At 43.8% G+C, this 14,048-nt stretch overlaps 1 protein-coding gene across 3 annotated transcripts; it reads left to right on the top strand.

Annotated features, from left to right (window-relative positions):
* The first annotated feature begins 3,881 nt into the window (after window positions 1–3,881).
* Window positions 3,882–7,943, top strand: LOC125516132 (exosome complex component RRP45A-like). Of its 3 annotated transcripts, none has more exons than XM_048681611.1 (9): window positions 3,883–4,104; window positions 4,204–4,413; window positions 4,498–4,593; window positions 4,688–4,802; window positions 5,054–5,134; window positions 5,232–5,420; window positions 6,617–6,782; window positions 6,978–7,033; window positions 7,572–7,943. In XM_048681611.1, the coding sequence occupies exons 1-8, from the start codon at window positions 3,977–3,979 to the stop codon at window positions 7,004–7,006; spliced, it is 1,014 nt and encodes a 337-aa protein (XP_048537568.1). In that variant the 5' UTR covers window positions 3,883–3,976; the 3' UTR covers window positions 7,007–7,033; window positions 7,572–7,943. The 3 variants fall into 3 exon arrangements, with proteins under 3 accessions (XP_048537566.1, XP_048537568.1, XP_048537565.1); XM_048681608.1 differs by having other exon boundaries at window positions 6,617–6,885; XM_048681609.1 differs by lacking the exon at window positions 6,978–7,033 and having other exon boundaries at window positions 3,882–4,104; window positions 4,204–4,593.
* Window positions 7,944–14,048: the final 6,105 nt, after the last annotated feature.

The following is a 14,048-nucleotide window of genomic DNA, read 5'->3' as shown; positions in this document are numbered from 1 at the left end:
GCAGCACACATTTCGGCACTAACCAAACATTTACCCAAACTAGTATAACACCCGTGCGTTGCCACGGGCTCTTCAAAATTTATAATCAATATCTTTCATTTATCATCCCCTCATATTGGGTGATTATGGGATGCTCTAATTAGAAACACAACAATCAAATATTAGGAAATTTCACCGAACGAACAACAACGAATAATACGATATCTATCAAACGAATAAAATGAGGTCATATTTTTGGTCTGTCATGCACTTCTGTTGAAAAGTGCCTATCCCTTTTAGAATCAACCCACTGTTTGCTCGCACGCAAAAAAATACATCTCTAAAGTGGGGAACCGATCGGTGCCAAAAAGAACTCAAACTCCTATCCAATCTCGACTTCGTGCTCTTCCACTTCCATTGATAAAGATGGGACGTCAAGGGTTTCATCATGATGACCTCGAGCAGCCGCCGACATCCCTCCCCACATCTACCCCTACCCCTGCTGCCGCTTGCACTGTCCTTGCTCCTCGAGGGAGCTAGGGACACAATGTTCTCTAGGATGGGCATGACCAGATCCACGAGGAGGCCACATTCTTCCATGGGAACCCAACCAAGCACACCACCCTCCGCAACCATCCAATCCCGGCCTAACAAAGTCAAGACCCGCCATCGATTCACAAATTAGGCTCGCCGCATCCAGGTTCACTGCAAGTCTGCGACGAGTCTGTAGTCGACATCTTGACTTTGGCTATCCCCACGGAAGAATCATCGGATCCTGCTTACTTTTACCATCACTTCGTCTCTTCCCAAGGCAGCGACACCACCCAGCCAATCACCACCACCGCTTGCGGCTTGCCTACATAAAATCATGAGAAATCCCCACGGCGGTGCTGTAAGATCACCTTGGCGACCTCGACAGTGACCGACTTGTCTAAGATCTAAGCTAGCCGCTCTTTGTAGAAACCAATAGAAGTAGGCATGTGACTCAGATTTGTTCTTTGGTGTGCATGCGTTTCTTGCTGCCCACCATCTCTTGTCTACAACTCGCCTATCTCTGTACCAGCTCTTGGTCTACAACTCGCCTATCTCCATGCTCGAGACGACCAAGCTCGATGCGCAAGCCGCATACGTCCGCTAGAGCTATATCCAGGCCCTATGATTTTTGGATCACTGGCACTATGGGTGCCAGGACCGGAGTCGCCCTCATCCACCAAGTGGATCAAGGAGGCCCACCACCTAGACTCTACATCGCAACATTTTGTGTTTTCCTATAAAAAGTAAAGAACCTTCTCTAATAAACGTAAATATAACCTTTTGGTTTTATAGTCTCAACTTTCCTACACTCCAATACCAGAAGGATTTCAATGACCTTCTTGAATGTCATTCACTTAGAAAGGTAGTAATACAATCTGTGATATTAAGGCAAATTATTAGTCATATTAAAGTGCAAAAGGCCCTATAGGAGTCAAAGCATGATTTTTATGGTTATACTGTAATTTGCAAGATCTGAGATTTATGCAAGTGTACAATTAGAGAAGAGACAATTAAATAGATTTTCACATTTAGAATAGTATGATTAGTAGTAGCACTTCAATTTTTTCATGTTTGATCAGCTTGCTAGGTGGTTATCACTAAGCATGTTGGAACGATGAGCATAACCTAACTTAGTTCAGTACGTGTTGCTGCAAATTAGTTCAGTACATACGAAGCTGTTGCTAATTTCAATGCCTGGCTGTTGCAAGTTTCTAATTAAAAAGTACTTCAGGTCAAAGGTCAGGGAATATACACTTTTGTTATCATGGTTGTTTCCTTATAGTGAACAACTTTGATCACCACTTCAGCAGCTACTATCTATAAGAAGACATTAGCTAAGTAGATACGGGCAAAGAAAGCATGTAGGCAAAACCAGAATTAAAAACATCCTTCTCAATGGAGCTCGTGCAGTTCGGAAGACCCTAATCATCGATGAGGGACCCCTCCGATGGTAGCATGGCGTGACAATTGCCGTCAATGACGACACCCAAAGTACCTTGCATAATCCATCGATCCAGTTCGAAACAATCAAGCACATACCTTGCAAAGTGATGTGGATCTGAAGCAGAGGTGGGAAGGTAAAGGCTCAGGTGAGGTGGAATGAGACGTTGATATAGACGTGCACGCATGAGAATAAGGCGGTGCCCAGGATGGATCTCCATCGGAGGAGGCCGGATCCGCTGGGGAGGAGGTCGCTGTAGTACCTGCCATCTGTGCGATGGATCACGGGGCTGGCAGGCAGGGGGAGGGGATAGGAGGGAGCGGGTGGGCTAGAGCGAGATGGCGGGTGCCCCCGATGACGGCTGGGAAGGATGGTGGAGGAGGTGGATGAGGATGGCGGCGGTGGCGTCTGCGGTTGCGCCTCGTCCGCAGTCGTGCTGGTGGTGGTCGATGCGAGAGCCGGATGGCGTCAGCCAGAATCAGGCAGGGGCGACAAAGATTTAGAGGAGAGAGAGAATGGAGGCGATGAGCGATGGGAGGAAGGGCCACCGGCGATTGGGGTGGCCTCAGATCCGCCCTCCGTGGCCGCCTATTTCATGGGACGAACACCCGTGCTCACCGTCGGGCTCGCCTTCGGCCGCTGCCTCGCCGACATTCACGATGTAGAGCCCCTTCCTCCGATCCCATTTGCCAGGGAGGCAGCGCCATCCTTCATCGTAGAGAACGAGTCCACACTGAGATCCCAACCAGATCGTGATTGCGCCTCCCCAAACCGCAGCGACACATCCCACTCCATCAACGACCAACCTATATGAGGCGGAGGGTCAGTGTAGGACGCGAGCGCCGTCACCATGGACGTGGGGACGCCGTAGGTGGGAAGGAGGCGGCGACGGCGTCTGTGTCAGGAAGATCGCACGACGGTGGCGGCGTTTACTCGAGGGGATCGAGAGGAGCTGCGTTTGGTGCCGGGTGGGTTCTTTGGTGCGTGCGTGGGGCTGGAGATTGTGATAGGTGATCAGGTGAGGGCCTGCCATACCTGGATCGATAGCCTCACCATACCTGGTGGTAATTTAAATTTATTACCATATTCGATATTTCCCGAGTTATGGCCTTACCATACCTGGATTGATAGCCTTTGGGGTAATTTAAATTTATTACCATATAATTACCATATTCAAAATTTCCCGAGTTATGACTTTACCATACCTGGATTGATTTATTACTATATGTGGATTAATTATGATTTATTACTATATGATTTATTACTATACGTGGATAGCCTTACCATACCTGGTGATAATTTAAATTTATTACCATATTTGGATATTTCCCGAGTTATGGCCTTACCATACCTGGATTGATAGCCTTTGGGGTAATTTAAATTTATTACCATATTTGATATTTCCCGATTTATGGCCTTACCATACCTGGATTGATAGCCTTTGGGGTAATTTAAATTTATTACCATATAATTACCATATTCAAAATTTCCTGAGTTATGACCTTACCATACTTGGATTGATTTATTACTATACATGGATTAATTATGATTTATTACTATATGATTTATTACTATACGTGGATAGCCTTACCATACATGGTGGTAATTTAAATTTATTACCATATTCGATATTTCCCGAGTTATGGCCTTACCATACCTGGATTGATAGCCTTTGGGGTAATTTAAATTTATTACCATATAATTACCATATTCAAAATTTCCTGAATTATGACCTTACCATACCTGGATTGATTTATTACTATACGTGGATTAATTATGATTAATTACCATAAATACGTTGGGTATTGCCGGTCAGACAAGAAAAGAGAAAAACCAATGGGAGGGGCTGGTGGGAGGTGGGACGAAGAAAAAACCGGTTGAAAATAAACCGGTTGAAAGTGGGGGACTATTCAACCAATTCGTCGATTAGGAGTAGAGATTCACTCAAAAAGGGCAGAAACACCCCCGCCCCCGCCTCGGCCGCGTCTAAAACCCTAGCTCCCGCCGCCGGCGAGCAACGAGATGATGGATCCGCGGTGGCGCCCGACGGTGAACGAGCGGGAGTTCATCGAGCAAGCCCTCCAGTCGGACCTCCGCGTCGACGGCCGCCGCCCCTTCGATTTCCGCAAGCTCAAAATCGCATTCGGAAGGTACCTTGACTCAATCCCCTCCCCATCCCTTCGTTTGAGCTAGGGAACTTCTTTGCCCGCGCATCAATGTTTGGCTGAAGTTGCTGTTGGAATCTGTAGGGAGGATGGCTCGGCGGAGGTGGAGCTCGGCGAAACGCGTGTGATGGGTTATGTGACTGCCCAATTGGTCCAGCCGTACAAGGACAGGCCTAACGAGGGCACGCTGGCCATATTCACCGAGTTCTCGCCCATGGCTGACCCTGCCTTTGAGCCAGGGCGACCTGGGGAAGCAGCGATTGAGTTGGGCCGCGTCATTGATCGTGGCCTAAGGTCTCCAGATGGCTGTTTGGTAGTTCTTTTTTTGTCAAAGAGTTTAAGTTTGGAGTTTAATGAGTATTCTCGGTGGTGTCGCAGGGAGAGCAGAGCCGTGGATATGGAATCCCTGTGTGTTGTTGCAGGGAAGCATGTCTGGTCGGTGCGTGTTGACCTTCACATTTTGGACAATGAGGGGTATGGGTTGTATATTTCCTACTGATGTAATTAATGAGTTAATACTTCTGGGTAGAGCGCTAACCGCGTGAAATGATATGGACGTTTCTCTCAGGAATCTCATTGATGCAGCTAACATCGCTGCATTGGCAGCTTTGTCTACATTCCGGAGGCCTGAATGTACGGTTGGTGGGGATGATGGTCAGCAAGTTACAGTACATGACTCTGAGGTAGGCATATAAGGTTATATTGTATATTCTCTTGCTTACACATTCCTCGAAGTTCTAGCCGGACCTACAAAGCACCAAATTCTCCAGTTTGCTGTGTCGCTATAATGAGAAGTACCGAATATACATGACTTGCAGAGCTTCCTGTATATGTACTCACAAAAACAACCCAATTATTAACTATCAGATGCTGGTCCTGTCGTTTGCACTGCCATCGAATTTATCTTATGTTCTATCTTTATTGTATTTTACAGGTCAGGGACCCACTTCCCCTAACAATTCATCATCTCCCCATAGCTGTCACCTTTGCATATTTTGGTGACGGTAATGTCATGGTATATTTAAATATTTCTGAACATGAAAGGCGTGTTATTAGCAATCATCCTGTTGCTCTCTTCTTCTGACAGTCTTTGGCTATATTTCTGTATGTAGGTTATCGATCCAACGTACAAGGAAGAAGCTGTTATGGGAGGAAGGATGACAGCTACGATTAACTCGAATGGTGATGTCTGTGCCATTCAGAAAGCTGGTGGAGAGGGTGTCATGTCAAGTGTTATCATGCAGTGTTTAAGGATTGCTTCGGTTAAAGCTGCTGATATAACAAGCAAAATAAAGAGAGAGGTGAGTCAAGTTGCATCACTAATATGGCATTACGATTTGGATATCTGCTTTAATGTTCTATGAAATATGAAACTATAGCAGGGGTTCTGAATCGGGAATGCGGTTCATGAACTCTATAATTGAAGATCAAAACACTAAGCCAAAAGCCACCCACAAAGTTCCATGCTGAAGATCCCTGTGTAGCATAAAAAGGGAAACAAAAAGATGATTGGAAAATAGAAAGTTGACATTGTGCTGGTCAGCCATGTGGCCACTAGAAAGCACCGATATGGTGACATTGGTCGTGTCCTGTTGTGGTACATATGGAATACAGGGATCACTGGGATATGTGGAGATACGTGTATCCCCAAGTATCCTCTTTTTCCAATATTAAATAATTAAAATAAATAGGGATAGGCTGGGACACTGGGCAGATATGGCTGTGATAATGGGCAGGGAGGGAGATGGGAACGGTGGCCATTGGCGAGAAGAAGATCCAGGCTGGGATGAAGATGGGAAGGTGGCTGCCAACAAGGAAGAAGCTCTGGGCAGGGAGAAAGATGGAGACTGTGGCCGCCAGGGAGGAAGATTCAAGCGGAGAGGAAGATGTTGACAGAAGCTACTGACGAGCAAGAAGGTACATGCGCTGGCGCAGTCGTTATCTCCTGTTCTGCAGCGCTCGGGCAGCTAGAGCAAAGGGAGGCAGAATGAGAATGGGTACAGGTGGAGGAACTGACTTAGTCTAGGGTTTCTGAAACTGGGCCTTATTACGTATCCACCTGCTCAAAGTCCTTCATTAATGAAACTGAGACAACATGTATCCAGTACTCTCAACTTTAAAAATCTCTCGTTGAAAAATTATCATTTAATCTTTATTACATGATATTTATCTTTCTAAATATTTATATACCCTGCCGTATCCCCGTGTCCGTATCTCCATATCGGTGCTTCTTAGCATGGCAATATCATTGGTGCCATGGGCCTGGTTACCACACCCATCTGCTACCAAATTGACCCCTATTTTGGCCTCTTGGTGGTTTGTCTCAAAGTAGCAAATCAAACCCTGGATCAATCCATCAGCATGTGTGTTGAGTGGCTCTCTGAATGAGCCAGGTGCCTAGAAATTCTGTGACTTTCTGAACCTCGTTCTATTTTGACGATCATATATGCATGTTATTCTAAGGATCAAACCCATGTTATTCTTATTTTTTTTTCAGGTCGATGATTACACTACTGAAAAGGCATTGCAGAAAGTAAAGCGTACTCCAGCATTAGTGGCTAAAAAAGTTAACGTTCCTGATGTAACTATGGAGGAGAGCACTCATAGTGCATTGGAAAACCAAGCCTCGAAGGCACCCAATGATGGTCAGCAGATAATCAAAGGTGATGATGATCATCAAAATATAAAAAGGATTCCTCCCTTGACTGTGGACCGAACCGTTAAACACAAACAAACATCCACATTCGTTGGTGGCCCATCAAATTGGTAGCTACTGGAGTGCTGCACCTTTCTAAATTTGTGCATTAAATAGTTGCTTGATATAAGTTTTGCCAACCACCCTGATTTTTGCAATGTAGGGATCCATACTCCAAAGGAGTTTCGTTAAGCTCCCTCAGAATCTCTCAGTTTCCTGGTACTGTGAATTTTGTTCACCTGTTATTTTCATTTTTTTTCTAGTTGCATGATCTGAGTGCTTACTACCTACAATGAATTTCCCGAACATTGGGTTCATGCTTCAGCTTTCAATTATAGTCCTCACTAGCCATGAAATATGCTCTATAAAAGTGCTGAAACATGTGTTACATATGCTAAGCATGCTTTGGCGGAGTTATTCTCCATGGCGAAGTGAGCCAATAAAATCATTAACATGACATGATTCTTTTTCATTTTTTGATATGTATATATGTCTGTCTTGTTCCAGTCGACCAATATCCTTCTAGTTGGTTCTTTTTTGTTGAACATGCCTGTTTCCGAGAGAATGTACCAAACAAAGGCATGTTACATTCTCTATTCAGACCATGGAGATTTTTTAAAAAGTTAAACCGTCAGCAGAACTATTGCATCTTTTTACTGTAGAAAACTATTGTTCACCTAACTGGACAAAAACGATTCTTTGATATGACACACATACCCATCCTTCTCAATTCTGGAAATTTCCTTGGAATATGCAGATCCGCCAGCTATACCAAATGACGGCAAGCATGAGGATACCAAGCCAATGTTGACTGAATCTAATCCAGAGGTGAAAAGCGTGTTGAATTCTGGAACGGCTGGAGAGTCAGATGAGGTCAAGGAAAGCAGATCACCGAAGAGTCTAATAGATGCTGTCAAACCAAAACACAGAAGGAAGAAGAAACAACATGGCAATAGTTAGATTGACTGTAACCTACAGGTCTTAATTCCATGATGGTTGTAGACACAATTAGTTAGCTTTCTTATTGTATTGGCGGTGCACATGCTACAGCATTACATTATGATATTTTAAGCAACGACTAATAGTGCTCTCTTTTGCTACGCCACCATTCCTGTAGTTTTCAGTTACATATTAACATGTGTGCTCTGTAGGCAGTCCATGAGACATCTCTCTAGGCAAAGCTTTCCTGATTGAGGACCTTCATTAAGGGTGGCGGGTCATCATTGGGTTCTTGTGGATTGTCTTGTGTACTCCGTCCGTTCCAAAATAAGTCAGAGTCTCACTGACTTATTTTGGGACGGAGGGAGTATTTTTCTTTTGGAAACAAAGGCAAAGTTTGACTGAGCTCTTTAGAAGAAGTAGAGTTGCCTGATTAACTGGTGCGAAATTGGGTGAAGAATGTCATAATAGCCCACACCAGGCAACACTGGCCTACGAAGATACACATCCCGATGAGAAGGAAAGCATCGTTGAGGTTGTCATCAAGGAGAGTGTGAGAGGCCCGCCATCCAACTGCCGTCGGCGGCCACGAGATTTTGATGGAGACCACTCCGGTCCTGTCGTCCCCTCCCTCTTCGCCCCGCCATTGCATGGCTTCGTCTAGCCATGAAGTCGAGCATGTCATGCTCTCAGCGTCGGCCGTAGGCTCCCCTCCCTCACGCTCTCAAGTTGTGCCAGAGTGTCCTTCGGCCTTGGTCGTGCTTGCTCCGTAGCTACGGTTCGTGTTGGTGGTCCTCGACCGACCACAAGAGGTTGGTGACCCCTCTGCTCCTCCCAAAGCGACATGGCGGGATGTGCAACGCAAGAAGTACCGACAACAACATCCGCTACCCATGGCATGACAGATGTCGAAGATCCCCAAGGAGACGCAGGGGTATGCAGCTTCTGCTACAATTGCCTGCGTCCCGACCATGTCTCCGACATTTGTGAGAATGAAGTGCGGTGTTGGAGGCGTGGTGGTGAAGGGCACTAGTCCGGCGGGTGCAAACAACCTCTATAGTCTATAGGATCAAAAGTATTGACCAGCGGAGGGGGGGGGGAGGGGGAGGGGTAAATGGGATATTTAAACAATTTCTTCTAAAATTCGAAATACTTTGGCAATGCGAAGAATAACCGGCAGTAAAGCAGTTCAGAGAAAATATAGTAGAACAACTAGATGTACTAAAGGGCAAGCAACAGAATTATCAAGTAAACAGAACAATGGAAAACATGATATCACAGGAACAAAAGACAAACATGCTTAGATGCGAGTAAATCAAATAGTCTAAGTGCATAGGGAAGTCTTCACAGAATGAACAATGCACAACACTTAGCGAAAATCTAAGCGGAATAGAATGAAAGTACTCAATAGTCTTTGCAACAATCACAAAGAGAGGAGGAAGGGGAAATTCTTCAGAACTCAACGGATTATAGAAAGTATAGTTGAGCGAGGAATTATATTTTGTTGTTTGGCGAAGACATAGAGATTTGTTACCCCAGTTCAAATTGCTGATACAGTTCTATGTCTGGGTTGGAGAGGTTGAGCCACAACTGTGAAGACACACAAGTCTTCGCCTTGTTCTCCATGAACTAAGTTCCTTGAAACTCGCCCAATTACTCATGATAGATCTTGCGGTGATATTTGGACCGCTACATACTTGTTGAAAGTGCTAGTTATCGACTAGAGGGGGAGGGGTTGAATAGGCGGTTTTTATGAAAGTCTTCAAGACATGAAATGTCTTTGAAGACAAGCAAGCAAATAACACCTACACAGTATGCATCGGAAGATAAACTACACTAGCTATGCCATAGTCAAGGAGATAGTATAGAGTAAGTGCAAAGACAGATAGCGGCTAAGTAGAGTGGATCAGAATAGGAAGACAGTATGAAGCCAAATATGCAAACAAAGAAGAGTGTCTTCACACAGTGAAGTCAAACAGTGCAAGCAAGCAATGACTTCACGAAGCTAAATAGTTAGTAGTGAGTGAAGAGATAGAACCAGATGCTTGACGAAGACAAAGATTTGGTAGACCAGTTCCAGTTGCTATGACAACTATACGTCTGGTTAGGGAGCCTGAGATTGAACTCAGAAGACCGCGTCTTCACCTTATTCCTCTTGAGCTAAGGACACTTAGTCCTCGCCCAATCACTCCGGCAAGTCTTCAAGGTAGACTTCCGAACCTTCACAGACTTTGTTCACCGGCGATCCACAATGACTCTTGGATCCTCAGGATGCGACGCCTAACCGACTGGAAGATACACAGTCTTCAAGTGTAATAAGTCTTTAGCGGACAGAAAGACTTCAGTGATGCCAACACTCTTTGGGCTTTGGGTGTTTTGGGTTTTGTCATCGCAAGGATTCTCTCTCAAAGGCTTCGGAGGTGGGTTGCTCTCAAACGACAAAAACCGTCCACTAACTCTGAGCAGACTCCAATTTATGGTGTAGGGGTGGGCTATTTATAGCCAGGAGGCAATCTGACATGATATGTCTGAAATGACCCTAGGTCACTAAGGAACCGACACGTGTCCTGAAGGAAATATGCCCTAGAGGCAATAATAAAGTTATTATTTATATTTCCTTATATCATGATAATTGTTTATTATTCATGCTAGAATTGTATTAACTGGAAACTTAGTACATGTGTGAATACATAGACAAAACAAAGTGTCCCTAGTATGCCTCTACTTGACTAGCTCGTTAATCAAAGATGGTTAAGTTTCCTAACCATAGACATGTGTTGTCATTTGATGAACGAGATCACATCATTAGGAGAATGATGTGGTGGACAAGACCCATCCGTTTGTTTAGCATAATGATCGTTAGTTTTATTGCTATTGCTTTCTTCATGACTTATACATATTCCTTTGACTATGTGATTATGCAGCTCCTGAATACCAGAGGAACACCTTATGTGATTATGCAGTTCCCTTTGTCATCGATATGTTACTTGCCCGAGATTTGATCGTCGGTATCTTAATACCTAGTTCAATCTCGTTACCAGCAAGTCTCTTTACTCGTTCTGTAATGCATCATCCCGTAACTAACTCATTGGTCACATTGCTTGCAAGGCTTATAGTGATGTGCATTACCGAGAGGGCCCAGAGATACCTCTCCTATACTCGGAGTTACAAATCCTAATCCTAATCTCGATCTATGCCAACTCAACAAATACCATCGGAGACACCTGTAGAGCATCTTTATAGTCACCCAGTTACGTTGTGACGTTTGATAGCACACTAAGTGTTCCTCCGGTATTTGGGAGTTGCATGATCTCATAGTCATAGGAACATGTATAAGTTATGGAGAAAGCAATAGCAACAAACTAAACGATTATTGTGCTAAGCTAACGGATGGGTCAAGTCAATCACATCATTCTCTAATGATGTGATCCCGTTAATGAAATGACAACTCATATCTATGGTCAGGAAACATAACCATCATTGATTCAATGAGCTAGTCTAGTAGAGGCATACTAGTGACGTTCTGTTGTGTCTATGTATTCACACATGTACTAAGTTTCCGGTTAATACAATTCTAGCATGAATAATAAACATTTATCATGATATAAGGAAATATAAATAACAACTTTATTATTGCCTCTAGGGCATATTTCCTTCAGTCTCCCACTTGCACTAGAGTCAATAATCTAGATTACTTTGTAATGATTCTAACACCCATGGAGTCTTGGTGTTGATCATGCTTTGCTCGTGAGAGAGGATTAGTCAATGGGTCTGCAACATTCAGATCTGTATGTATCTTGCAAATCTCTATGTCTCCCTCCTTGACTTGATCGTAGATGGAATTGAAGCGTCTCTTGATGTGCTTGGTTCTCTTGTGAAATCTGGATTCCTTTGCCAAGGCAATTGCACTAGTGTTGTCACAAAATATTTTCATTGGACCCGATGCACTAGGTATGATACCTAGATCGAATATGAACTCCTTCATCCAGACTTCTTCATTTGCTGCTTCCGAAGCAGCTATGTACTCCGCTTCACATGTAGATCCCACCACGATGCTCTGTTTGGAACTGCAACAATTGACAGCTCCACCATTTAAAAAATATGTATCCGGTTTGTGACTTAGAGTCATCCGGATCAGTGTCAAAGCTTGCATTGACTTCATCGTTTACGACGAGCTCTTTGTCACCTCCATAAACGAGAAACATATCCTTAGTTCTTTTCAGGTATTTCGGGATGTTCTTGACTGCTGTCCAGTGATCCACTCCTGGATTACTTTGGTACCTCTCTGCTAAACTAATAGCTAGACACACATCAGGTCTGGTAGACAGCATTGCATACATGATAGAACCTATGGCTGAAGCATAGGGAATGCCTTTCATTTTCTCTCTATCTTTTGCAGTGGTCGGGCATTGAGTCTGACTCAACTTCACACCTTGTGACACAGGCAAGAACCCTTTCTATGCTTGATCCATTTTGAACTTCTTCAAAACTTTATCAAGGTATGTGCTTTGTGAAATTCCAATTAAGCGTCTTGATCTATCTCTATAGATCTTGATGCCCAATATATAAGCAGCTTCACCGAGGTCTTTCATTGAAAAATTCTTATTCAAGTATCCTTTTATGCTATTTAGAAATTCAGTATCATTTCCAATCAACAACATGTCATCTACATATAATATCAGAAATGCTACAGAGCTCCCACTCACTTTCTTGTAAATACAGACTTCTCCAAAAGTCTGTATAAAACCATATGCTTTGACCACACTATCAAAGCGTATATTCCAACTCCGAGAGGCTTGCACCAGTCCGTAAATGGATCGCTGGAGCTTGCACACTTTGTTAGCACCTTTTGGATCGACAAAACCTTCTGGTTGCATCATATACAACTCTTCTTTAAGATATCCATTAAGGAATGCACTTTTGACATCCATTTGCCAAATCTCATAATCATAAAATGCGGCAATTGCTAACATGATTCGGACGGACTTAAGCATCGCTACGGGTGAGAAGGTCTCATCGTAGTCAACTCCTTGAACTTGTCAAAAACCTTTTGCAACAAGTCGAGCTTTGTAGACAGTAACATTACTGTCAGCGTCAGTCTTCTTCTTGAAGATCCATTTATTCTCTATGGCCTGCCTATCAACGGGCAAGCCAACCAAAGCCCATACTTTGTTCTCATACATGGATCCCATCTCAGATTTCATGGCCTCAAGCCATTTTGCAGAATCTGGGCTCATCATCGCTTCCTCATAGTTCGTAGGCTCGTCATGGTCAAGTTACATGACCTCCAGAACAGGATTACCGTACCACTGTGGTGCGGATCTTACTCTGGTTGACCTACGAGGTTCGGTAGTAACTTGATCAGAAGTTTCATGATCATCATCATTATCTTCCTCAATTACTGGTGTAGGAAACACTGGAACTGATTTCAGTGATGAACTACTTTCCAATAAGGGAGCAGGTTACCTCATCAAGTTCTAGTTTTCTCCCACTCACTTCTTTCGAGAGAAACTCCTTCTCCAGAAAGGATCCATTCTTGGCAATGAATATCTTGCCTTTGGATCTGTGATAGAAGGTGTACCCAACAGTCTCCTTTGGGTATCCTATGAAGACACATTTCTCCGATTTGAGTTTGAGCTTGTCAGGTTGAAGCTTTTTCACATAAGCATCGCAGCCCCAAACTTTAAGAAACGACAACTTGGGTTTCTTGCCAAACCACAGTTCATAAGGTGTCGTTTCAACGGATTTAGATGGTGCCCTATTTAACGTGAATGCAGCTGTCTATAAAGCATAACCCCAAAACGATAGCGGTAAATCAGTAAGAGACATCATAGATCGCACCATATCTTGTAAAGTATGATTACGACGTTCGGACACACCATTACGCTGTGGTGTTCCGGGTGGCGTGAGTTGCGAAACTATTCCGCATTGTTTCAAATGAAGGCCAAACTCGTAACTCAAATATTCTCCTCCACGATCAGGTCGTAGAAACTTTTTTTCTTGTTATGATGATTTTCCACTTCACTCTGAAATTATTTAAACTTTTCAAATGTTTCAGACTTTTTCATTAAGTAGATATACCCATATCTCCTCAAATCATCTGTGAAGGTGAGAAAATAACGATATCCGCCACGAGCCTCGATGTTCATTGGACCACATACATCAGTATGTATGATTTCCAATAACTCTGTTGCTCGCTCCATTGTTCCGGAGAACGGAGTTTTAGTCATCTTACCCATGAGGCATCGTTCACAAGTACCAAGTGATTCATAGTCAAGTGATTCCAGAAGTCCAT

The sequence above is a fragment of the Triticum urartu genome, chromosome 6, assembly GCF_003073215.2.
Source record: "Triticum urartu cultivar G1812 chromosome 6, Tu2.1, whole genome shotgun sequence".
Classification (NCBI taxonomy): Eukaryota; Viridiplantae; Streptophyta; class Magnoliopsida; order Poales; family Poaceae; genus Triticum; species Triticum urartu.
Note: the sequence above shows the minus strand (reverse complement) of the source record. Positions and strands in the feature narration are given on the sequence as shown.